General features: G+C 36.7%; 1 protein-coding gene across 1 annotated transcript in view; it reads left to right on the forward strand.

Annotated features, from left to right (window-relative positions):
• Nucleotides 1-27,738, forward strand: part of PDSS2 (decaprenyl diphosphate synthase subunit 2) — a 276,849-nt gene that overhangs the window by 149,456 nt on the left and 99,655 nt on the right. Inside the window, exon 3 of the mRNA XM_069598233.1 lies at nt 13,889-14,087. Within this exon, the coding sequence (XP_069454334.1) occupies nt 13,889-14,087 (199 nt within the window). The remainder of the gene's footprint in view (nt 1-13,888; nt 14,088-27,738) is intronic.

Below are 27,738 nucleotides of genomic sequence, written 5' to 3' on the forward strand. Positions count from 1 at the left end.
TTAAAGTAATTTGCTTGAAAGTTGTATATGGATACCGTTTTCTGCATATGTCCTTTGAGATACCTTATAGTCAGTTTTTTAAAAGGCAAACTTTACTTTCTGATACCTGATAGATCTGTCACTTATATTTGGGTTTGAAGAACATGTATATCATGTGGACATTTCACTCTTTGTCATAGACTGTATTATTTTTTAGTAAAAGTATATTGACATTTCCATTTTATAATTGTTGCTCTTTATAATTAATTTAAAACTTCAAATATTTGAAAACAAAAAATCAAAACGAAGAACCTGAATAAGGAATGACTCTAAATGAGCATCAGGTTTATTTTTTAGGGTGATGGAAATGTTCTAAAACTTGTTTGTGGTGATGGTTTCACAACTCTGTAAATAGTAAAATTCAGTGAATTGTGCAGTTAAAAATGGGTGCATTTTATGATATATAAATTAAATCTCAACAAACCTGTTTTTAAAAAAAGAAGATAAAGTAGCCTTCAGTGACCATATTAAGAGTTTTATAGCCATATATGTGATCTGAAAATAGCTTTATGCTTGGTAACAAGAATATTTTGTAGGATCTAATTGTTTAAAGTGATATTTGGAAATGCCATTTGATGTTAAATCTTCCTGTCTTTCCCTCTCTTGGGTAGTATTTCCTGGAGAGGCTCTCTGACATTTCTTTCCCCAGTAGAAATCTATTTCTTTATCTATAAAATGGAGTTAAGAACTAAGCTTGGTGAAGATTAAATGAGATTTTGTTTTAAAAAATCAAACTATCTGGGTTGTAGTCGGTTATGAATTGTTCCTTAACCTGCACACTGAGTACCTCCCCATGGTTTTTACTGTCTATGGTTTAAACATATGGGGACCCACCATACACAAAATATTTGGGGTAACGTTTAGGATCTGTGGCTCTAGATTCCTAGGTTGATTAGATAGCCAGTGTAAGTCATCAGATTTAAAGCATGTCATTATATAGCCTATATCCTGACACCTTTTTTCATACGAAACAAATCTTTTCCACTTTATGCTCACCTTACCTTCACTTTTCCCAGCCTCAGACACATTTCATGGTCTAAATGAAGCCTGCCAAGGTTCCCTTTTCAGACATCATTGCCTCCTGTTATTCAGTTGGAGAGGTCTTTACAGAATGACATTTCCCTCCCACAGTGCTTCCTGTGCCCCATTTAACATGCAGCCTTCACATTTCTCCTAACCCCTACTTGCTTTCAAAAGAAGAGAAAACTCAAACCGCAGTCTTTCATGAACAGTTCAGAACTCACAGAGCCCTGGCAGTAGGCAGTGGATCCAGCACTAAAGTTCAGTAATGATTCTGATTCCCCTTATTTTTAAACAATTTCCAAGAATCACAGGTAAAAATCTGCATATCTTCTTTGTTTGCCATCCCACTCCTAAAACCAAAGTATGTATGCCGACTCCAATTCACTAAATATTTTTAGGTTACTCATATTCTAATATAGCTCCAAGCATTTTCTGGTGTACTGTCTGGGTTTCACTGAACTGTTAATTCTCCCAGTCTGATTGAGCCTGTAGGAAATTTCATAACTCAATGATGAATCTTCGAAGAAAGGTTTGTATTGAAAATTGAAACACCAGCTTGCTCTTTGTAACCAGTTCTTTAATCCTCCACCTGCCATAATATAGCAATGGCTCATAATTATCAGAGCAGAGAACCATACTCCTGTATTTCAGCAGAAAGAATGACACTGTAGGGGGGCAAGTGACAGAATCTACACTCCAGCGAGGAGGGGGCCAGGTTTTTTGGAAACTTTGACACAGAATCATCAGATGTATTTGTATAACCATTTCATGTAGAACTGTGCTGCAGTCAGAGAGGGGATTTTGCTTTTCTTCATTAAAAGCTTATTAAATGAAGAAATAGGACAGTGGTTTTGCTTCAGTAGATGGGGGTCAGAGAGGCGGGTCTGATCTCCTCAGGATATTAATGTCTGCCTTCAACCAGGGGAAATGAGCCGTCACTTGAGTTAGAGGCAGCTTTATGTGCTCATCACTAGGGATTCCCATATGTCCAGGGAGCTGCAGCAGTAAAAAATGGCAGAGCTCAGTGGTAGAGTGCAGAGGGCTCTCATTGGAATTCATGTCAGGAAGCTCAGCTCAGTCTGCCCAGAGCAAATCTGTTTAATGTTGATCAGCTGTCCATCTGATAAACCGAATTGATATGGGCATTCCCTCCAAGGACCGTCCTGACAGTGACAGCCGCAGCACCCAGATGTCTTGTTAGGTTTTTTGGTAGTCTCAAGTATTTTTAACCCCTTTTGTAATACGCAAACCCGAAAGTACTTTTAGGGACCTAGCTAAGGAGGCCTCACTACGCTTGCCTTTGGCTTCTCTGGCAGAGAGCAGTCCAGCCCAGCAGCCTTTCCAGAAACCACATACTCTCGGGTTAGCTGTGCCTCTCCTTAGAATAAGCATCTTGGTAACCTGCAAGGTAATTATGTGACGGTGTCAAGTTGTGTCTAGTTTTTCAAAATAATGTTTCTTAAAATGTTCTGAAGAGCAGTAAATTACCTAGCTTGGTTATGGTTTATTAGTTTCACAGGTGTATTAGATGATCACTAAGCAGAACTTTATTATGTTCATGCATAAAGAGAAACTGTATTACAAATTTTGTTTTGGTTGACTGATTTCTATAGTAACTATTATGACTCCTGCTGAGTCCCTGCATCCTCTGCTTTCTCAAGTATGAGTACCACCACTGAAGGCAGCTCACCTCCCTGTAAATTGTTGGCAGGTATCATCAGTTCACTTCAGTTCAGTCTCTCAGTCATGTCCAACTCTTTGCGACCCCATGAAATGGAGGGAATTAATTACAGAACACATCAATACTGAACTGTCCCCCCTTTTTTTTTCAAGTAACTGTGAGGAGATGGATATGTTAATTAACTTGGCTGTAGGAATCATTTCACTATATGTTTATTAAAGCATCATGTTGTACACATTAAATATATGTAATTTTATTTAAAATTTTTAAAAATACTGAACTTTCTCTTACGGAAACTAATCAAGAGGGATAAATCTTTGTGTTAAGTTAGAATTATTTGAAAATCATTTCTGCAAAACTATTAGTAGTTCAAAATTACAATATTGAATATGAGAGAACTTTACTTTTGTTTATTTTAAAGGTTCTCATTGAAGTACTACTTAAGGATTTTGTCTTTTCCTACCCCTCACTTTGAGATCTTATTTTCATGGTATAGAAAGATTCTGACATTGCTTGGATATCTAATCATTTGAATGAGACTAGATGCAAAGACTGTTTGCTTTCTGCCTCTTTTCTATGTATTCTAACTTAGACTGTCAGGTTACAGGAACGTCACTCAGTCGTGTCCGACTCTTTGCGACCCCATGGACTGTAGCCTACCAGGCTCCTCTGTCCATGGGATTTTTCAGGCAATAGTATTGGAGTGGATTGCCATTTAGGTTAGCTTTCCTAAAAGAGATACAGAGCTCCCAGTCTTTTTTAGGATTGCTCAGTGTGTGTGGTCAGAGCTGGAAGAAGGCCTGGTCAGTATTTCAGCGCTTGAGCCTATGACTTGATCTCTATTTGGAAGTCACCATTACTACAGCCTACAGGTTTGAGATTCTGGGTTTAGTCACCATTTTTAAAATCAGAATTCTCGTTCACGTATGATAGAATGAAGCAAGATCAGTTTCGATTGCTGCAGTCATGGAAAACCTTAAATTCAGAGTTGACAGTTAAAAGTTATCACCATGAAAGTTCCTTTTATCTAGTGTTAAAGCATATATTGTTTCTTTTTATTATTGCTATTTTGATAATTTGGTATTTTTGAAGTACATGTAAGGAATTCTGTTGCTCTTATTGGGTTTCCTCCCTACTGTCTCCATTCTTTGCTCTTGTGGAACTTTCTTCCTGTGGGGCCCTGGAGAGAGAAACAAAATACAGATGAAATAACTAGTGTAAGTGCTGTGGAGGGGGAAAAAAAAACAGGAAGTAGAACTAGGGAGTGCTGACTCGAATGGAGGGTTGCTGTTGTAAATGGAGTAGACAGAGAAGGCCTTACTGGTCATGTGCACTTTGTGGGTTTTTTTTTTTCTTGTTCCTTCATCTGGGACATAATCCTGTGCCTTTTCATTTAGTTTAACTTCCTGTGATGGTGGGTTTTTTTCTGGAGGCTGCAAGATTATAGTTCTTCTTGGTTCTCCTGTCTGTGAGGCTGATGGAACAAGGGTGGAAATGGTGTTTTCAGAATCACAGCTGAAGTTGTAAAGGAAAGACCATCTGTTTAAGATCCATAGACATGGAGGCAGCAGAGAAGAAACAAATCTCTCTCTCTGCTCCCAGACTCCAGTTTCCTTCTGTCAGCTCCCAATCTAAGTGGAACCCAGCTGTATGGGAGCTCAGGAGATGCAGAGTGTAGGGGGTGAGCCTCCCCATGGTGGAGAGAAGGGCAAAGAAGGGATTTGAAGAATGGTTTATTACTGAGGATATTAAAGCATCAATCCTCAAGGAAACCAACCCTGAATATTCATTGGAAAGACTGATGCTGAAGCTGAAACTCCAATACATTGGCACCTGATGCGAAGAGCCATCTCATTGGAAAAGACCCTGATGCTGGAAAGGACTGAAGGCTAAAGGAGAAGGGGGCAGCAGAGGATGAGCTGGTTAGATAGCATCACTGACTCGATGGACATGAATTTGAGCAAACTCCAGGAGATAGTAAAGGATAGGGAAGCCACGTGTGCTGCAGTTATGGGGTTGCAAAGAGTCGGACTGACTTAGCAACTGAACAGCAACAAAATTAAAGCATAAGAACCAGTAGCCAGATGAAGAGATTCATGGGGTAGCAAAGGAACTTTGGTCCTGTTGAAGTTTGGAACCTGGCACAGTAGCACCTGAAGACTTTCTGCTCAGGTACACTTTGAAGGGACCTGAAGAAAGCAAGTGACTAAACCTTGCAAATATATAGGGGAAGATTAGTCTAGACAGAGGAAGTTGCAAAAGCCCTATGGTAGAAACAAGCTTGCCATGTTCAGGGAGCACCAGGGAAGCTAATGTAGCTAGAGAAGAGTGAGCAAAGAGGAAAAGAATAGCAAATGAAGTCAGAGAGGTAAGAGGTAAAGGTTCAAGGGAAGATTGTGTTGGTCCTTGGAATCCATTGTTGGGACTTTGGTTTTATTCTGGAGTGAGATGGGGAGCCACTGGAGGGTCGTGAGCAAAGGAACAAAGTGATAACCTCATGGTTTCTTCATCTTCCTGCTTGCCTCATTTCTAATCATTTTCATTTTTGCAAAGCTAAAAATATTATCTCATTATTCTTATAATACTCCATTTCCAAATTATTAGTTAAGCATCATTTTATATGGTTTTGGCCATTTGTGTTTCTTCTGGAATTACTTCATTATATCCTCTCCCATTTTGTTCTTAAGCTGTTTATCTTTTTCCTATTAATTTCTTGTCCAATTTGGACAAGCTCCACATGTATTTTAAATGTAATCTTTTGCCTGTTGTGTGTGCTGCAAATGTGTTACTTCAAATCTGTGTTGCCTCAGCCTGTATTTTATTATATAAACATTTTTGTATATTTTAGCCACTCATTTTTATTCATTATTTTCTTCATAACTTATGACTTCTATTTTATTTTGCAAGGCTTTCTCACCCCAAGGTCATAAGAATGTTTTCCTAAAATTACAGTCTTATTTTTTACATTTATATATTAGCTTTATCTAAATATATTAATATTTTTATCCGTGGAGTATAATAGGGATCTAACTTCATTATTCTTTCCCTTAATAGATAGCCAATTGCCCCAACATTTTTTGTATATAAGAATATTCCATCTTTTCTCTAACAATTGGAAATGTTACCTCTTTCTGGAATTTGTCCCACTAATCTATTAGTTTGTTCTCATGGTGTTTATGTTATTTTTAAAATTGCAATAACTTCATAAGTTTTAAAATCTAGAATGACAGCCTCTTCCAAGATTTTCTTTGTAATTTTCAAATTCTTCCCACATGAACATAAAAATCAGTTTTCCAACTTAAAAATCTTTTAGGGCTCCAATATGACTTTAAATAAGTGACTCTTGCCTACCATTTTAAACTTTCAGAAGAACCTGGAATTTTGTATATTTTGTGTTTGGGGCTTTGGAATCAGAGAGCCCTGGCCTTGAGCTCCAGGTCTGCAGTTTACCTCCTAGGTAGACTTGAGCAAGTTACTTACTCTGCCCACCCAGCTTCCTTCTGAAGGAAGCTGTAGAGATAGTGCTTACCTCAGGGGAGCTTTTGTGAATTTTACATTATTTTATTTATTAATCTGTTAATCGAACTATTATTATGCTTGCAAGTTTATACAAAGTTGCTCAGCATACCGTAATTAATTGGCTCAAAGTAATTTAGTAAGTGGGAGCCACTTCCACTGTTAGGCATTTTTAAAAATAGGATATTTGAAGTATCTTCAGACGGAATGACATGATAACCTGACATTTGCTTCAAAATAATCTGGAAGGAGAGTGAAAGGTGCAACTAAAACAAAATTAGGGTCACAGAGGTTCTTTATGCTATATTTTCAACTTTTGTTATATTTGAAAATCCACAAATAAAGTTTTTTCAAGAAATACATCTTAAAATTGCTGAAAATGGCAAAGGGTAAACATCTGTTATTTCTAAGGGGAAATATTTTTTATTTACTATATCGTAGACCTCTCAAAAAGAAAAGCAAGGAAGAGGAAGAAAAATGAAAAAATAGAATAAGAAAGGAGACTGTATTGTCTTTTATCTCCTTTGCCTGAGTGATGAAACACTAGTGACTCTTCTGTTACTTTAACACAAACTTAAATGTGTAAAACATTTTTAGAGATTTCAAGTTACTATTTCCAAACTGGCTTTGTGGCTCAGATGGTAAAAATGTGCCTGCAATGCAGGAGACTTGGGTTCGAGCCCTGGGTCAGGAAGATCCCCTGGAGAAGGGAATGGCTACCCACTCCAGTATTATTGCCTGGAGAATTCCATGGACAGAGGAGCCTGGCGGGCTATAGTCCAAAGGGTCCCAAAGAGTTGGACATGACTAAAGCATCTTAGCATGCAAGTTAATATTAGGAACAATTTCTGATAAAACTGTTCATCAGCAGACTTGACTCCTGTATAATTTATTACTCATCCCTGGAAGGGACTAATTAAGCTTAATTGACCTCTGGGGTCACTTCCAACTCTGAGTCTGTAAATCTGACTTTTTAGTTTACATCATTCCTTATCTTTTGAAACTCAAGAGTGATGGCTGTTCCCTCTACCTTTATAAAATTGATTACTAAGTAAAGAACTATTAATTTAAAAGGTATTTATAGGCAGCCTAGGGAAATAGGATAGTATCATTTATAGTGTTGGGAGAAAGAGAGGTGGCAGGAAGAAAGATGGCTCAAGTAATAATTACAGCATAGTACAACAAATGACTGAGTTATGTTCAAAGGCTTTCAAGTGCAGAAAGAGTTAACCTTGGGGAAGTGAGGAAAGACTTCCCAAAAGTGGTGCATGGACTGATTCTTAAAAATTCCTTAAACAAAAATTTATTTCTCATTCACCCTATAGCAGCAAAAGTATGGCACATCTATACAATGGACCTCTGAAGAGATGTTAAACAGAGCAAGGACATTTTATTTGTAAATAACATTAAAATATCTCCAAGAGATAATATTAGGTAAACAAAATCAGAGTGCAGAAATATAAACATATTTTTGTGATGTTTTTATTGACTGTATCTTTTAGGAGTTTGAGTCCAACAAACAGTAGCTTAAAGGAAAGTGGTATTTATTTATCTCAGATATCAAGAAGTGTAAAGATAGGTACATCAGAGCTAGAGTAGCCCTAAGACATCACCAGAGGTCCAGGCTTCTCATTTCTTCTTGCTTTACCATCCTTAGGTTGCGGGCTCTCTTGAGATGCTTAAAGTTGCTATGGTGCCCCCAAGCAGCTGAGCCATATTCCAAACAGGAGGAAGGGGTAAGCTCAAAATGCCAAAGGCGCATGCCCTCTGAATCTATTCCCTTATATTAGAAACTCAGTAGATTTCTCAGAGACTCACCTAGTGGCCTTCTACTTACATTCGTTGGCCAAACTGTGCTACAGGATCACCTCTAGCCTCAAGGGATTTGGGGGAGGTGAGTTTTTTAAATGAGTACTTTGTCTCTCCAAATACAGCCACAGGTATGTTAGTAGTGAGGAAGGAGAGAGGAAATAGGTAACTAGCAATGTCTGTCCTCTTATATCCAAAGCTTAGGATGCTAAGCAATTTGGAGAAATGTTGGAAGAATATGAATCAAAGCAGATTAAGTTGTTTAACATGTAATTGAAAGAAAGTAATTTGGTGAAAGTTCTTGTAAAAATATTGGTTAATCCTCAGGGTTACATTCAATGTAGTAATTACTTCCTTACTCTGATTACTTAACATAAGCAGTATTCACTTATGACTTTTATCCAATCAAGATTTAGCATGAAAAAATACCTGAGTACTAAAATATATGTGCATAAAATTGTATGAATACTTTTATATAAGATACTTTTAAAAATCCAGTACACTGAAAGTTTACTAGATTACTTTCAGTGGCTAAACTAGGAATAAGAAAAATAAGAAAAGGAAAAAGTCCCAGATTCTTTCATACTGTCAATGCTGTAGCACTAAATTAAAAGTTGTATAATGTGGCCTGAAGTTGTTTTTCTAATGATAAAATCTTAGAGGTTGTGAGCACAGTACTAGAGTGGACAGATTTCAAGATGACCAATCAGTTCATTTCTGTTTCTTTAGAAAGTAGGTAGTAATCATCACAATAATTTTGTCCTTTTTCAGTGTTAACTGGGCTCCCAGGTGACACTAGTGCTAAAGACTCTGCCTGGCAATGTAGTAGATGCAAGAGATGTGGGTTTGATCCCTGGGTTGGGAAGATCCCCTTGAGTAGGAAATGGCACCTCATTCCATCATTATTCTTGCCTGGAAATCTCCATGGGCAGAGGAGCCTGGTGGTCTACAGTCTATGGGGTCCCAAAAAGTTAGACATGACTGAGCAACAAGGCACACACATAACTATTAAACTACCAGTCTAAGTAGTTTTTTAAATTTCCAAATCTTAGAATTTTAGGACTGAATATTAAATTTAGGACAGAAATCCCTGAATCTTAGAACTAGAAGAGACTTTCTCCAGTTCCCCTCCTTTCAGAGATGAGAAGACTAATGACCTGGGAGTTTTAAGACCTGCCCACAAACTGTTATAAGCAGAGAGAGAATTGTTACCTCCCTCTGATTGAGCTAAATCACTTATTTTGGTATAACCAAATGATTTTTGAAACAACTTGATTACTTTCTCCAGCTACTGTAACAGAGAGTCAAGTCTAGTCATACTTTCTCCCAGAAAAGTTTGCTTCTGTAGTGCTTAGAACGAAAGATGAAAATTGGACAAGTCTGTGGTGAGCATGTATCAATCTTGGTAGCGTTGTAACTCTGCCCCCTCCCCCATTTACTATTCATCAGGTAAATAAACATTTTAAACCATCATTGGACACTATGACCATGAGGCTCTGAGTTCCAGCTTTGTCTTTCATAAACTGAATGTTCCAACTAGGTATTTAAACTCCCCACACATGCTGTAATTAGAATCACAAGTAGATAAAGTAAGTAAAAGTTCTTTGTGAATGGTGGGTACTGTACAAATTATGGTTTTCACTTTCATTATTACCACTGTTTTTGTTGTTTCTGGCCATGAGGCTTTTAGATTGCCATTTGTTTAATGAATGGAGCTTCATGATTATGGATGTCTTTATTTAAAGCTCCCAGTAATTCATTTTCATCCTTAGGGTAATTCAAAACACCTACAACTTTGACTTGCCTGGTTGTTGCTTTCTTTCATAAGCCGAACTGCATGAGAGATTTATCCAGTGCTTAACCCTTCTTGAGGTTTATACTTGCTCATAATCTCATTGTGCTAATTTTTGTGAAGTGTAGCAGTGGACGTTTTTGTAAACTAGAATACATTTGCAGGGTACCAATAAAATACACTTTTATTCATTTCTTTTAGTTATTCTTTTAAAGGACAGTTTTACATGTTAGCTCCCTTAAAAAAAAAGTTTTCTGTTAACTTCTCAATAGTCCTTAAGCCTCCATCCTCAGTGATTTTCTTTGGGATGTAGGGAGGTTTTCATCTAAACCATGAATTTACTCTTTTCAGAAGCTGTTTAACGCACTGGTTCCTCTTTTCCTACTTCTCCCATTTGTATTCAGGTACACTATGTACACTGGAACATTTTTACATATTCTTTTACTTTTTTTAAGCAAAGAAATAAATTAGAAACATGCTTTTTCTTTGTAGATGCCAAATTGTTTGGTTCCTTTACTTTATTGCATCTTTATATAATTTATAGTTGTCAAACTAGTAGTATATTGTTTTTGGAGAAGAGTCTTTTATTATTTGATTGTTTCATATATATTTGTCTCCTTTTCTAAGGCTGTTATTCTAGGTCAGATCCTTAAATTTGACCTTTAGGTCAGATCCTTTTGTTACATGTCCCTTGGGCCTTTGTTATAGTTTCTTCTGATCTCTCTACTTTCACAACCTACTTTTTAAGATTTTATTTAGATATATTTTCTATCTTTCAAGTTACCACAGGCAAGTTTTGCATGTTGTTTCACTCCCTTATAATACCATATGTCCTTGCTCTGTCCTCCAATAAGTTTCCTCACTGCCTTTCCAGATTCTGCTGAGAGTTTGCCATTTATTCAGCCTTTACCTCTAGCCCCAAACATTTAGACTCAAAGCCGTTGACATATGTTTTAGGCTTTTGTTGACACAACACCCACTCCTAGATGTACAGTTTCTGTGTCAGATACCTATTGCTGTGTAGCAAACTATCCTAAATTTTAGTGACTTGAAACAACCATTTTATTTCTTACCATTCTGGGATCATTCATGTGACCGCATTGACAAGCCTTAATGCATAAACACTTACCAGGCCTTGCCTATGTCACTTCTGCTAATATCTTTTTGGCCAAAGTAAGTCATAGGGTGAAGTCCAAAGTTAGTGTGGAGGGGACTACACAGGGGCCTGGAAATGAAGAAGTATGGTTCACATGGGGTCATTTGTAACAGATTTCAATGTGTTTCCAGCTCTGTATTGCTTACTGTGTGCCTTTGGGCAAGTCATTACACTATATGTAACAATTTTCTCAGTTGTGAAATAAGAGATTAATAGTACCTTCATAGGGTGGCTTTGAGGTTTAAAATTTTTAGTAATTGTTGATTTTCTAATGATTATAAAGTAATTCTTTTGTCATTTTAGAAAATGTACAAACTATAGAAAAGTATAAACAAGAAAACAAACATCTGAAATGCCATCTGATACAGTCCTATACTATAAGTTCCTCAAGGGTCGTCTTTATTTTAATTACTACTATAGGTATATATCGTGGTTCTTATTCTGAAAGATAAGGTCCTTGAAGGAAGGGACCACATCTGTTCATCTCTGTAAATCCCACAGCCTTGTATTTAAGATTAAAAGTGATCATGTGTAAAAGTGCTTGGCCTAATGACTGGCACAAATTCTATTTCCACCTAAATTGGAATTTTATAAGATACTAGTAAGGATTCTTAGAAATCCTGAAGTTATACTGAAAACAAAGTATCTGAATGGAACGGTTGGGGGTGGCTGTTATTGGTCATCTTCTCTCGGGGGAATCCTGGAGACTCGTGGGATAGAGAATAGGGAACGGTAGAGAGAAGGAAGGTGTCAGGATCCACTTACAGCTCCCAAATAACTCAGTGGAAAAGTCTCTAATAAAAACTTCATTCAAGTCTCTTTGCAAGGGTGCTGATACAAAGTTACACCAAACCCTCAGCTGCAGTTGCCATAGTTCTCTCTTCAGCTTCATGATGTTTCCCTGAGTTTGATGCATTCAGCTAAGATAGAGACACCAGAAATGTATACCTGGTTTCCAACGCAAATATGGTAACACTAGTGGGGTCACTTTGTGTTACTATATGGGTATATGCAGCAGCACAGATTAGAATACTGTGGACCCTGTCCCCTACTGGCAGTATTGTACCAGCTAAATCAGTAATTATCTAGCTGGTATAATACTGAATTGCCTCAAAACGAACTCATAGTTGATGCCAAATAAGTAAAAGCACTGTGTACCCATTAAAATATGGCATGATTGAAGAAATAAAGTACATTTGAAACCTTAAAAAGAAAACAAAATTTCACAAAACTTCAAAATGCTAAGTGAAATAAGTCAAAGACAAATACTATATGACCTCACTTATTTATGAAATATAAAAAACAAAGCAAAACCAAAAGCTGAACTCATAAAACGGATTGGTGGTTGCCAAAGGTTGGGGGGGAGGATGGGGATGAGCCAAGGGAGGGAGAAAAAAAATGGGTGAAGGTGGTCAAAAGTTAACAAGCTTTGCCTGGAAAATCCCATGGATGGAGGAGCCTGGTAGGCTGTAGTCCATAGGGTCGCAAAGAGTTGGACACGACTGAGCGACTTCACTTTCACTTTTCACTTTTGTGCATTGGAGAAGGAAATGGCAACCCACTCCAGTGTTCTTGCCTGGAGAATCCCAGGGACAGGGGAGCCTGGTGGGCTGCTGTCTATGGGGTCACACAGAGTCAGACATGACTGAAGCGATGCAGCAGCAACAGTTACATATTATCAAGAAAAAAATAAAAACATGAAGATATGATGTACTGGGGATATAGTGTGTAAATGGTGACTGTGGTCAATAATACTGTATTGTGTGTTTGAAAATTGCTAAGAGAGTAGATCTTAAAAGTTCTCATCACAGGGAAGAAAACTGTGACTATGTATGATGACAGATTTAATTAGGCTTACTGCAGTGATCATTTCACAATACAGTCCTCCCTTGGTGTCCACAGGATTGGTTCCCAGACTCACTTCAGATATCAAAATCCATGGATGTCCAAGGCCCATAGTCTGTCCTCTCTATCTGTGGTTCCACATCTGCAGTTCAGCCAACCTCAGATTGTGTACTACCTACGTGTTTATTGAAAAAATCCCCATAAAAGGACTCACATAGTTCTGTGCTGTTCAAGAGTCAGCTGTGTGTACAAATACTGAATCATTATATTGTACACCTGAAACATATAATGTTCAGTTCGGTTTAGTCGCTCACTCGTGTCCAACTCTTTGCGACCCCATGAATCGCAGCACACCAGGCCTCCCTGTCCATCACCAACTCCCGGAGTTCACTCAGACTCACGTCCATCGAGTCGGTGATGCCATCCAGCCACCTCATCCTTGGTCGTCCCCTTCTCCTCCTGCCCCCAATCCCTCCCAGCATCAGAGTTTTTTCCAATGAGTCAACTCTTCTCATGAGGTGGCCAAAGTACTGGAGTTTCAGCTTTAGCATCATTCCTTCCAAAGAAATCCCAGGGTTGATCTCCTTCAGAATGGACTGGTTGGATCTCCTTGCAGTCCAAGGGACTCTCAAGAGTCTTCTCCGACACCACAGTTCAAAGGCGTCAATTCTTTGGCGCTCAGCCTTCTTCACAGTCCAACTCTCACATCCATACATGACCACAGGAAAAACCATAGCCTTGACTAGATGGACCTTAGTTGGCAAAGTAATATCTCTGCCTTTGAATATGCTATCTAGGTTGGTCATAACTTTCCTTCCAAGGAGTAAGTGTCTTTTAATTTCATGGCAGCAGTCACCATCTGCAGTGATTTTGGAGCCCAAATATCTCAATAGAAAAAAGACTTCATTAAAAAGGAATAACCTGAAAAAAGAGACACTAATCTATGAAGTATTTTGTTGTTCAAATCTGACAATACTGATAAGATGGTATTCTTTACACTCAGACAAATCTTACCTTTCTGTTTTAGTCAAAGAAGTTTGGCAGAGATCACAGAACTTATACATACTGCTCTCCTAGTACATCGTGGGATAGTAAATTTAAATGAATTGCAATCTTCTGATGGGCCACTGAAAGATATGCAATTTGGAAATAAAATAGCTATCCTAAGTGGAGACTTTCTTCTAGCAAATGCCTGCAATGGACTCGCTCTGCTACAGAACACCAAGGTAAAACTGGGCCGGGTTTGTTTTTATCTGAACAGCCTTTGGGTGGCTCTTTGTTGACTACAGGAGACACAGAGGTCTGGACACCCTGCTGCCCCAACTCCACACACATAGATGCTCAGTAAAATTGTGATAAGGATAATGATGATGATGGCAATATCAATACCAGTTAAAACTGGTAAATGCTAGGAAAGAGTTTTGAAATTAATTTCCAATTGTTGGGTTTTTTTTTTTCTGGTAATGGAATTATTTGTTAATTATAGGGTAGTGTTAAATACTCAGGATAAAGATGATGTCATAAATATTACCTATCATCTCACTATCCAGAGATTATTACTGTAGGTTACTGTTTTCATATATTTCCTTCCAGTCTGTATTTGTTTATTCATACCTTTGGATGTGTGGATTTGGGAGTAGCATAAGTGAAAACTTAACATATGTAAAGTTTCTTTAATCCTACCTTTTTCTCCCATTGATTATATGACATGAGCATTTTCCCATATCATTAACATTTTTCATAAGCTTCCTAATGGTTGCACAGTAGTCAGTTATTTTGATGTAGTGTTGTTTATTTACCAGATTCCTTATTTGGGGACATTTAAGTTGCTTCTAATTCTCTACTCTTATAAATAGATTTGCATTAAACATTTTTACACATCAGTTTCTCTTCATTTCAGATTATTTCTTTAAGGTAAGTGCCTAGAAGTGGTTCAGAGGGTTTAGTTTTAGTATTCTCGATGCATATTGTCAAGCTGCTTTCTGGAAAGACTGTAGATGTAGTCCTTATTTATCAGTTAGGATTTGGTGTGACTATAAAATAACAGTGACCAAAACAAGATAAGAATTTATTTCTCTCTCTCTCTCTTTTTTTAAACATATTATTACTATCTGGGACTAGGCAGCCCAAGATTGGTGTGGTGATTCTAAAGTCAGGAACCCAGGCTCCTCTTATCTTATTGCTCTGCCATTCCTATCTTACCACTTTGTGGCCCAAGATAGTTGCCATTATGTCTTCACTCCAGTCAATAGGAGGGAAGGAGAAGGAAGGGCAGAAAAGGGCAGATCTCCTCCATTGAAGATCAAGTAAATACACATCCTGGACACCCAAGTACAGCCTCAGTGTAAGTCTGCTGTCCCAGAATCCCCTCTGACTTAGCATTTGTCCTAGATTTTTATTTTTAACAGAGAATGGTTACTTATAATTACGTTAGAATAAACCATCATGGATGGATTGGTAGAGCCCTGCTTTCTACTCCCAGCCTCTGCCTCGATTTTTTTTTGTCTCACATAGGCCAATAATAGGTGAGACCCATGTACTGTAGGGGAAATTCTCATGTTAAGGTATTATTAAATCTGAAAGAAAATCAGCAATAACTCTTCTCTTTCCCCAGCGCTTTCAGATACCCCAATCAAGGACAGAATATAGGACGGTTGTTAATACAAAGTACACTGAATGTCTAGAGACAGTTAAAGCTCCTTCCTGTCTCAGGTGATAGAAGTATTTGACACTGCTGCCCCAGCTGGCTGTTTGGTGTATCACCCAATTTCTTGGAAAAGTTAATTTAGTAAGGAAAGTATAACTTGCATAAAATGTTCCTTGACGTTTGCTGTTCACTGTGGAGGCCATAGTTGGGTCACTGACCACATGAAAAAGAGAAGAGTCAAATCTGCTGAAAAACTGTCAAGATTAGTAGTAGTTACTACTAAAATTAGTAGTTACTTTAGGGAGACTTCCTAAACATGAAGGTTTAACACATATGGCTGAAGAAAGTATATATACATACAACTCTGTAATGCCTAATTTTTGTTGAGATAAATTACTATTGCTCTAAATTAATTTCATTCATTTTTGACCAAAAGCAGTAGCTTTAAGTTTGTTGACTCCAGTGATAGAAGACTTTTGCAAATAGTTAAATAATTCCAGTTTCAGCTGAGTGTTGTCAGGTACTTCAAGTAATTAAATCATTTTTGTTAATTCTAAAAATGTTTTCTTTTTCAGTCCATTCATGAAATCAAGGTAAAACTTTTGGAAGTATAGTCTATCAAAGGTAAAGCCATTTTGAGTGAGACTAGAAATTCAGTTTAAAAGTTGAACATGAAAGAAAATTGTTAGTTCATAATAATAAAACAAGTATAAATTTAAGCAAAACACACCACAGTGTTGTGATAAAAGTGACCATCTTAACTATGTTGAGAAACTTACAGAGTAGTTGGAGCTAATTGAGGCATACTCATAGTTCATATTTGCATCAAAACAAGTACCAACATTCTACTAATTAAAATAAAAGCTATTGTTACCAAAACTAACAAATATCTTTATAGTCAGATCTCAGGACTGTAAGATTTGGGGGATATAGCTGATATTGAGTATAAAACTATACTTCAGCACCACATATTTCAAAGAAATATATGCCTTCTCTCTTTGTTGCCTGTCGTTAGTCAGATTTTAGAAATCTTTATGTCCAAGGATGGTATTGAACTTTGTTGTAAATGGTCATCATAGTTTTGTTGACATTTTGTTCAAAATCAATTGAAAATCTGAAATCAAGTGTTCAACAAATGAAGTACCCAATGAAACTTTTGTAGAATTTCAATTAATGAAAACAAAGTTTCCACTGGAACTTTTTCCTACAGAAAGAAAGAAGGAATTGAACAAAATAAATGATAAGAACTCAAATGCAAAGAATAAACATTACAAGATTAAAGCATGCAGTTCTGTACCTGTGATTTGGAATATCTCACCTTGCAGAAAGAATCTTTTGGTGGTGCTCCTATTTTGAATAAATTATACACATATATGAATGAAATGAAATTGAGAAAATATAGATTTTGCTGCATCTAATTTTGGCAAAACATTCAAAAGAATCATAGTCAGTTTATTTGACAAGTTTTGTCTTATAAAAATATTTGTCAAAGAAAGGTACTCTGAAGGAAGCAAAGATACAGTACCTTGAAAATATCTGGGGTGGAATAGTTAACAATTTTCAATATGAAAAGAAAATTAGAATTGAATATCTCTTCCACTTAGCAAATTTGCTCTGAACTTAACCAAGTAACTCAGAACCTGTAGAAAGAGCATCTTTCTCAATTAAATCCACTAATTATCATATTCCAGTCATCTACCAATACCATCAATGATGGTATTGTCATCTACCAATAAGAATCCTTTAAAATGTCAATAATTTCAAATTAATTAATTACAGAGTACAGCTGTGAGAATATTGTTGGAGGTTTTATTTTTAAATGCCATGTTTTTAAAAACACATCCTTCAGAAAAATCCAAGTGACACTATATTAGAGACAGATAGGGCTAAGAAAAAAAGTATATGGATATGTACCAAGAATGGTGAGTCTACTATTTTTTAGTATTCATATAATCAATATAAAAAGTTCTTTTTATTTTATTTTAATATTCATGAATGTATGTTATTTTTATTTTGTTTGAAAATTTGTATATTTTTTGAAAGTAGTTTTTGAATAGAACTAGTTAACAAGTCCCCCAATATAATAAAATCAATTATTAGTTAGTACAAGTTTCATCAGATGCTTCCCTGGTGGCTCAGATGGTAAAGAATCTGCCTGCAATGCAGGAGACCTGAGTTTGATCTTTGGGTTGGGATCATTCTCTGGAGAAGGGAATGGCAACCTACTCCAGTATTCTTGGCTGGAGAGAGGAGCATGGCAGGCTACAGTCCATGGGGTCGCAAAGAGTCAGACACAACTGAGTGACTAACACACACACACACACACACACACACACACCCCACCAAAGGAGTTTTCCTGCAAGGTGAGATAATCCAAATCACAAGTACAGAATGGCACATTTTAATCTTGTAGAGCAGTTGATTTCTTACCATTTATTTTGTTCAATTCCTTCTTTCCTTCTGTAGGGAAAAATTACAATGGAAACTTTGTTTTCATTAATTGCAATTCTACAAAAGTTTCAAAAAGTACAAAGTTTTATTTTATTACTCCCTTTTACACGGCCCAGTTTGGATGATAAATTTTATAGTGTCATACCGCTTTAAAGAAGTTATTTGAAATCCTTCTGTGTACATTCTGTTGGCTAAAATTTAATGATACAGTCACACCTAGCTGTCAGAGAAACTAGGATATACAGACTTTTGTATACAAACTTTTGCCATGTGCCCAGCCAAAAATTTAGAAGATACAGAGAACAGATATTGGGAGACAAATAGCATTCTGCCCTACCTTCCCTTCACACTTTTTCTTTAACGTATAGTTTCATAGACAGACCTGCTGGTTTTAGGGAGAACATAGTATGGTGCCTTTAGTATGTAGTTTATGTTCATCTGAATAGGAAGCTAAAGAAAGAAATTAATTGGCCATATAAAATGAAATTATAAATAATCTCAGTTTACTTGGGAGCCACTCTCTGCATTTTCCCTCTTCACCATACCTGCCATGGTCTCTGTTGAACTTTGCATCTTGGAGAAGGAGGAAGCCTCAGAAAATGCGGATCCGGTATGGTTTCTGGCTGCCTGGAGCTGCACGTGACTAACTACACACACTGACCTCTCATGGTTTAGACCTGCATACCTGAGAGGAAGACATGTCATGGGACAAATTTATATCTGTTTGCTCCGATCATCAGTTTTAACTCACTTTAAGCTATTCTAATGAAGTCTTTTTCTTTTTTAAGTTTCATCTATTTATTTTTTGGCAGTGGGGGTTCTTTGTTGCTGCACGTGGGTTTCTCTAGTTGTGACGAGCTGGGGCTGCTCTCTGTTGCAGTGCACCGGCTTCTCCCTGCAGTGGCTCCTCCTGTTGCAGAGCACAGGCTCTAGGTGTGAGGACTTCAGTTTCCACAGCTCACGGGCTGTATCCAGTTCTGGCCTAGTAGCTGTGGCACAGGGGCTTAACTGCTCTGCGGCATGTGGGGTCTCCCTGGACCAAGGATCAAACTGATGTCCCTTGTACTGCAAGGCTGATTCGTAACTACTGGGCCACTAGGGCTCCTGGTGGAGTCTTATCTAAGATTGGGCTTCCCTGGTAGTTCAGTTGGCAAAGAACACCTGCAATGCAGGAGACCCTGGTTTGATCCCTGGGTCAGGAAGATACTCTGGAGAAGGAAATGGCAAACCACACCAGTATCCTTGCCTGGAAAAATCCCATGGAAAGAGGATCCTGGTGGGCTGCTGTCCATGGGGTCACAGAGTTGGACATGAGTGAGCAACTTTCACTTTCATTAACCTTTTATATAAGGTTAAGATGGTGGTATTATGTACAAGTATTATTAACATACTACAATGACACAAGCAAGTGATCACTTGCTTTAGCCACTTCACTTTATGGAAATAATATTTAAAATGTTCCTTTTCTTAGCTAGCTTGTATCATTCACACATTCTTTCTTTCAGTGTGGTTCAAGTTCAGAGAAAATGGAGGCTCTGTTCTCATCAAAATCAAATCAGATTCATAGCCTGTGAAATCCATTCTTGGTGCTTTGCATTCAGAAGCATCACTATAAATGTTCCAGAGTCTAAGACCTCCACCATCTGCTCCATTAGGCACCGGATTTCAGTAGCACTACTTGATTTACAAAAAAAAAAAAAAAAAAAGCTTAGCATATCCAAGCAACAGTTCAGCCTGAAGCTTCTCCTTGAAATAAGAATGGTCAAGCATTCCCTTCCCATCAAGTCCTGTACCTTCATGATCTCTGCACAGGTTTGCACCTTTAGATTTGCATTTTATCATCCTTTGCCTGATGAGGAGGTTTTTTCTTTTCCTTTTTAAGCCGTGGTATGTCTTTTTCGGAATTTGAGAGTTGTGTTAAATTGAAGCCTTTATTGTATGCATCCCCCCTGTTCATCCAAAACAGATCTTTTGCACATTGTTCTTCAAAGAGTCATTTGAAGGTTCTACAAGGTCACTTTCAAAAGATGCTTCACTGGCTCACTTTTTGTGAAAGACCTTGAGTACCATGTCCAGGGGCCATAATTGATCTACAAATCAAGGCTTTCTGTAGCCGTATTTTAATCATAATGGATGATTTCCAAATCATGTGAATATTGTTTTAAACTGAGTAAATTGTAATGGGTAACTAAAGTGCTCTTTCAGAGAAAATCCTTTGATAAAAGAAATCTCCTATATTCAGAACTGGTTCCTTTCATTTAAATACATGGTGGTATTCCTCTTGGAATTTTTTTTTAAGGAAAGTAAAGTTTTATCTCAGAAGAGGACTAATTTTATTAAATGAGTTCCCAGAAGCTTCAGTATATTACTATTAAAAGAGGAGTCCGAGGGGAGGAAAGGGTGGTGATAAATAAGATCTCTACATATGATAATGTCTTAGCAAAGTTAGATGTCTGTTTGACATTTTAACTTTCTTTCATAAGAAAGAAAATTTGTCAGCGTTAGCAACATAAACAGAGACCTCAGCAATAAGGGGACGGGCAGAACATAACACAGAAATGCTGTATATAGTATTCTGTTTTTTCACAGTAACAGCCTGCTTTTTCTTTGAGAGTATATATTTAACTTGGTAATTAAAGTTAACATATTTGTAGCAACTTTTAATTTTTTATAACTTACTCATTCTACCAACATCCCACTTTCTTTTGCTACTGAATTCTTGTCTGAATTCCTGTGTTGTATGTTGAACTTCTCCTGGGGCAGACCATTAGATGAAGTGTTCTGCAGTCATATGAAATTCAGAGCTCTTTTATAATTGCCAAGGGTAAAATTAGCAAAGTCAATTATTCTCCCTTTGGCTTTTCCCTGAAGATATTAGGGGTCTTCAAGGTAATTGCCTTAGGTAACACTTAGATTTTTAAATATCTCTAAGTATAGAAATTGGTATATTAATCCTCTGGTAATTGTCTTACTATTATAGCTAGAGTCACATAAGTGTGAATTAACAAGATTTTGAATTCAGTAGTGAATTTTAAAATTAATGCTTGAATTTTCATTCATTTTTCAGTTATGGAACCTAAGGACAACTTTTTATTTTAGTACTTCACTATATAAAGACCCTGGACTAAGAGACCTCAGAATGCCTCTTTCTAAGCCATAAATTCTCTGACTCCGTTGAAATAAATTGCTCTATATTGTGTTCATGTAAAACATCACTGAGTGCTGAAATGATGGGGTCATGCCAGAATCTAAAATTTTAATGTTTGAGCATCAGGCTATCAACAAGACATGCTAGATAATTGGGAGAAAATCATGACATGGAAAAGCACTATAATTTAGAAATCTGGCTGACCGTTACAGTTTTTCCCTGGTTCCCTGTATTTATTTGTGGACTAGATTTGTATTTTAGGATTAAGCCACAGTGTAAATAAGACAGTGCACATTACTACTTGTCATCTTAAAAAAAAAAAAAGAGTGTTTTATTTTATATAGTGATAACCCTAGTATTTAAAAAAGTTAATTCACCATATTATTATTTTTAACCTTTGTAGTGATTTTCATTTAATAGACCTATCCTTACACATCTGAGAGTTAGCCTGGGTCTTGTCTAAGCACCTTGGAACATCATCGTGATATCACTCCTGGGAACCATTCTATTAAGCATTAGTGATTTATATTTCTAAATAACCAGTGGCACAGATGTACTTCTTACATAGCTGATGTATTTCCTTATGTTAACTTTGTTTTCCTAAAGGCATAAATATGTTGTTTACAAGAAAGAAATTTAGTTGTATAAATATGCTCAATTTATGCATGTAAATCTCCTTTTGTACCATCTATATATTTTAATAAAGCAGCTGCTATTGGTTATTTGATGTTTTTCTTATCTGTTATATTAATTTTACTTACAAATGCATATTGAAAAGTGAAACCTAAAATCATGCTATGTCATATGAAATTTAAGTTTTTCTTTGTCATATTCATTTAAAATAGCGATTATTGTGACCTTGTGTCTTTACAGACCAGGGTCACGTGGCTGAGGATGAAGAGGAAGGAATCAGCTGTTTATCTTCCCAGTACTTTGTAAACTCTGGACTCAGGAAGCCCCTTGAGTAAAATCAATAGAAAGGCCAAATTAGAATACTGAATAACTCAAGCCGCAAAATCCTTTTCTTTCCTCTCTCTGACTTTGGAGAAAGAGCAACTTACGCCAGTGAAATTGGTGGGGAAAAAAATAGATTTAATTAATATTAATTCTAGAAAGTGGGTAAAGGGAATTACAAAAATTGAGATTGCTGGAGTGTACAATAAGATTGCCATAGTCAGTATATTTCTCTCTCATGGCCAACCATGGTTCAACTCTACCCATTTCAGAGGGCGTATTTTCGTAGAAAACAGGCTTTAAAAAAAATAAGTCTCTTTAAATGCCAAGCATATGGAAGAAGTGCTTCTCTTGCTCTTTTTTCTCGTCTTCAGGTTTCTGACATAGACAATTCAGAGAAGTATCCATTTTGCCTACCCCCAAAAGACATTTCATTTCATTGTTTTTGTGGCACCAGAAGGGTAAAGTTCAAGGTTTTAATGAGATAATAAATTTTAAAAGAGCATAATATTTTGTCTTCTTATTTCTAGTACACATCTCAAACATGTATTACTTTTATTTTAAATGCAAGGAAGCAGATTCAGAATATAAATATAGTGTCTGTTTAATACTTGGCTATGTTAGCATCATATGATAAAAAAACTGGAAAATTATTCTGAGAATTTTGAAATTGTGATTTTATAATAGCATTCTGACTTCTCTAAGTGATATGAAGATAGTTTCCTTTATCATTACGATGTATGACACCCCCCTTAGGTTCTGTGCATATTTATTCTAGTCATGAAAATCTACATGTGAGTGGGTTATATGAAGAAAAGAATATTAATGCTGGGTGTCAAACTACAGAGGATGAAAACAATTAATTCAGTAATTTCCACAAGTAAAATACTGATGACAAGACTCTTTTCCACCCATCCTTTCTTGGTGCCCCTTTCGCAATGGCACCCCACTCCAGTACTCTTGCCTGGAAAATCCTATGGACAGAGGGGCCTGGTAGGCTGCAGTCCATGGGGTCGCTAAGAGTGGACATGACTGAGTGACTTCACTTTCACCTTTCACTTTCATGCACTGGAGAAGGAAACGGCAACCCACTCCAGTGTTCTTGCCTGGAGAATCCCAGGGACGGGGGAGCCTGGTGGGCTGCCGTCTATGGGGTTGCAGAGTTGGACACGACTGAAGTGACTTAGCACCATGCATTACTCAGTTCATTTCACCGTAGGTAGTCTCCAGAATGTATACACATCCTCTTTAATTGTTTTCCTTCAGTTTTTCATTTTCCTTTTACCTGGTATTTCAGAAAAATTGTTATCACCTTTTTGCCTTCTCTTTACTTTTTTCAAGAGGAAAGATAAACCAACAAAGCTTACTTGGAGTTGAAGAATTAAAACTTGGTATATAAAAGGAAAATTATAATAGAAATGAAATAGGCATAGGAAAGAACCAGTGTATCTATCCTTATTCTCTTATTGAACCAAATTTCCTTGTAAATATTAACATTTAAAGATCATTTTTGAATATTTCATATTTAGTTTTGTTTTTCTATTTGTTTAGTTGCAGGTATTGGAAGATTGTGGTTTTCTACTTTTTGGTTACAGGTATAAGGTATTTCTAATATTATGGACTAAATAAGCTTTTGTGGGTTGCCCTGGAAACCGAGCCATCATTTATAACCTTATATTTTGGGAAAATGTAGTATGAGCTCCAAAAAATTTACTTATAGATAAAAATTTTAAATGTATTACAGTTGTAATCTGGTGCCTGCTATATTAATACTGAATTTGGATACCATAAGCAAAAGAAAATTTAAGAGCATCCAAAAGGATCCATGCGACTACTTTTCATTAATTATAGTGATATAACTTTGGTTTTAGCATTTCCATCATTTTCTTCTGAGTTGTAAATACTCAACGAAAAAATTCACTCTAAGCCCAAGTTGGCTTACAGGGCCTTAACCCAGAAGCAAATTTTATTTATTTAGCAATAGTGATTGGGAAGAGCCCTTTTCTGGCAGCTAATGACCTACTGGAGGACTTGTGTGCCCAAGGCAAAGCTGAAGGCCATTAGCCCAACTGGTCATTAACGGACAAATGCCTGACCCTGAGGTCATTTCTGATATAGTAAATTGTGAAAACATTAAAGTGGGTTGTTGGAAAGTATGGTTGTGCCAAGGAACTTTCTTTTTAAGAATTTTGGAAAATACATTGAGTTATTTGTTGTTATTCATGTGGCTTAATTGTCTTTGTTCTTTGTTCAAGTCAGATATCAGTAAACACAAACTATACTGTGTGTGTCTGTCTAATCTTTAGTTTTTGAAGGACAGTTTTGCTATTTAGAATATCAGATTAACTACTTCATTGCTAAGCAGCTACACTCTTGTGGACTACTTATGTTTTCATAATGTATTAAGCTTTATAGCATTTATCTATTTTATATTCCTTAGTGATGTCATATAAAGCTACAAAGAGACATGGAAATAGCCCTGACGTTGAAGTATGTAGACCTACTTCCTATCTCTACCTTTTTAAAAAAAAATAGTCATTTAACATTGGACAACTCATTTTATCTCAGAATTCCGGGTGAAACCTTTTTCTCCAGATTGTTTATCTAATGTCTTAATACACCATTTTGGAAATGAAATTAGAAACTTCATAATGTAGAGTATATAATAGTTATTAAAATTACTACAAGGTATTAAAAAAATAGCAGCTTATACTTTTGAGTATTTACTATGTGGTAGAATTCCAGGGACGGGGGAGCCTGGTGGGCTGCCGTCTATGGGGTCGCACAGAGTCAGACACAACTGAAGCGACTTAGCAGCAGCAGCAGACACTGTTGTGATTTTTGTATATTAACCTATATAACCTCTCCTGAGACAAAGGAAAGAGCTAATTTCCTTGCGATAACAGTGCTAATAAATGGTAAAGTTGCTGTCTAAATCCAGGCAATCCAGCTTTGAAATCCTCATGCTTAACTGAAGAAGAAAACAAACAAACAAAGAACCACAATAGCTTTTTTGCCAGAAATTTTGCAGTTAGAGATATTGGAATTTATAATATCTTAAACAATTAGTGGTTTTTAAATAAACATTTCAATAAAAATATCAATAAGACTTTATAAAACATTTTAGAGAAACACCTACTAAGCAAAGGCAACTTGTTTTCTTAGTTTCCTCATCTATAAAAGCAGCATTATTTCCATCCCTGCCTCCTTGCCAGTTCCAATATTCTGCAATTCTGAGTGTTGTGGGAAAAAGTCAAAAGCTACAACATACAACCAGATTCTGAAAAAGACATTCAATATAAAGAAAAGCAATCAAGAAAAATTTGTAATAAAATCAGAGGTGTAATAGAAAAATCAAAATGTTTTGTAACTATCAGAGATCTTGAGATTGGACATGCATATTTCAGCAATCTAAAGTCATACCCCAAATTTATGAACTCATCTTTATGGCTGATTTGTGATGAGAAGCTTCATTCTTTTCAAGTAGTTTAAGCTATAAGGTGGTATACAAATGAAAACAGTGATTGAACAGAATGGTAGTTGTGCAAGTTTATTTTGAAATAGTTAAGATTTATACAGTGAATTCACACATTAGAACAGTATTGATAATTCAACAAAAATTTTTGTTCATGTGCTAAGCATTGAGATACAGATATCAGTTTAAAAGTCAATTGTGTATCTTTTAAATTAGAGAATTTCTAACCCAAGGGTATTCATTATTTGATTTAAGGGAACGATGCAGCTAGTTTCAATTCTCACTACCTGATTTTTTTTAAAGGAGGGAAAAATGGATTGTCTTAATTTTCTAGAATGCAGTATTAGTAGGGCCCATTATTTTTAGAGTTTCATTGAATCACAGATTTTGAAGAACTGTGAAGGTATTTGGAAGAAATACAGTTACAGTTTTAGACAAGATTCATGGATTTTTAACACATATGAGCCATGCTTTTATTTCTGTGACTGCCTTTGAAGTGCAGACCTTGGGATGTGTCTAAATTACAAACATCTGCCTTTCAGTATGGCCCAGTTTGAACAGGAACTGATTATGCTGAAAGGTGAACTGTGTTACCCAATAGGACCTGGTATCCCTGCAATTTGCAAGATGTATATGTGAATCCCAGAAAAATGCTGAAGTTTTTAATTCTTTGGCCAAATGTGGTCTAAGCCAATTTGTTTTCATGAATCTAATACAATTAAAGCTAATAGTCAACATCAGTAGTCTAAACCAACAAGATTGATATGTACCCTAACAGAATATACTCTCCAGTACGCAAGAATGATTCTATTTTATCCTGCCTCTGTTTACACTCAGTTGATTTACTTGTTTTTGGTATATAGTGATAAAGAAATTAACACCTTTACAAATATATTTCAGAATAACAATGTTTAAACTGTATATCAAAAATTTGGGGATTTTGCAATTAACATGACTAACCAAGGGGCTTCCCTGGTGGCTCGGTGGTAAAGAATCTTCCTGCCAGTGCAGGAGACATGGGTTCAATCCCTGCCAGGAAGATCCCATATGCTGCTGAGCAGCTAAGCCTGTGTGCCACAACTGTTGAACCTGTGCGGTAGTGCCCCAGAGCTGCAACTACTGAAGCCTGCGTGCCCTAGAGCCCATGCTCCACAGCAAGACAAGCCACTGCAATGAGAAATCTGTGCACCACAATGAAGAGTAGCCCCCACTCACTGCAACTAGAGGAAAGCCCATGCAGCAAAGAAAACCCAACACAGCCAAAAATAAATAATAAAAAGTTTAAAAAATTTCTAAAAGATGGCTAAGGTATGAGCTATACATGACATTATCAGCATGATTGATATAATGGTTCAAGCCACATATCAAAATATGAGTCATATATGACAAGCTATGAGCTATGCATGACATATCACCATGATGTGAGATAATGGTTCAAACCTCAGATCACATCCTGTTTATTGGTGGGTGGTGAAATCGATTTAGTAAGTAACTATTAACACCTTTTTTATGAAATACAAAAGAAAATAGGAATAATGAAACCTTTGTTTTATAAAGCTTTTCATTCATTTTTATACATATGCATGTATACATGTACTGTGTCATGATGAAAAATACAGTTCTTACTCTGGGTTACCATTTAAAAATTCTGAAACCCAGTACTACCGGGCAGTGTCCTAGCCAGCAGCATCCTCAGTTGCATGAAATACTCTACTATGATTCTGGTGCTCTGAAGATTCACACTGTGAACTTCTCAAAAGTGGAATTAACTTTTCAATAAAATCATACTTGGAAAACACCACTTAACATCACTGAAAGGGCCCTCAAATGAAGAAGCAGTGAAAGCAAAATGTTATTGGCCACATGGGGAAAAGTGTGCAGATCACTGAAATGGCAGACATTATTTTCTTCAGAGAAAGTCCAGTCATAACAAGGTATCTTGTTGTTGTTAGTCGCTCAGTCGTGTCTGACTCTTTGCGACCACATGGGCTGCAGGCTTCCCTGGCCTCACTATCTCCCAGAATTTGCTCAAACTCATGTCCATTGAGTCGATGATGCTATCCAACCATCTCATCCTCTATCACTCCCTTCTCTTCCTGCCCTCAGTCTTTCCTGGCATCAGCGTCTTTTCTAATAAATCGACTCTTTGCAATAGGTGGACAAAGTATTGGAGCTTCAGCTTCAGCATCAGTCCTTCCAATG

This window comes from Ovis canadensis, chromosome 8 (genome assembly GCF_042477335.2).
Source record: "Ovis canadensis isolate MfBH-ARS-UI-01 breed Bighorn chromosome 8, ARS-UI_OviCan_v2, whole genome shotgun sequence".
Classification (NCBI taxonomy): domain Eukaryota; kingdom Metazoa; phylum Chordata; class Mammalia; order Artiodactyla; family Bovidae; genus Ovis; species Ovis canadensis.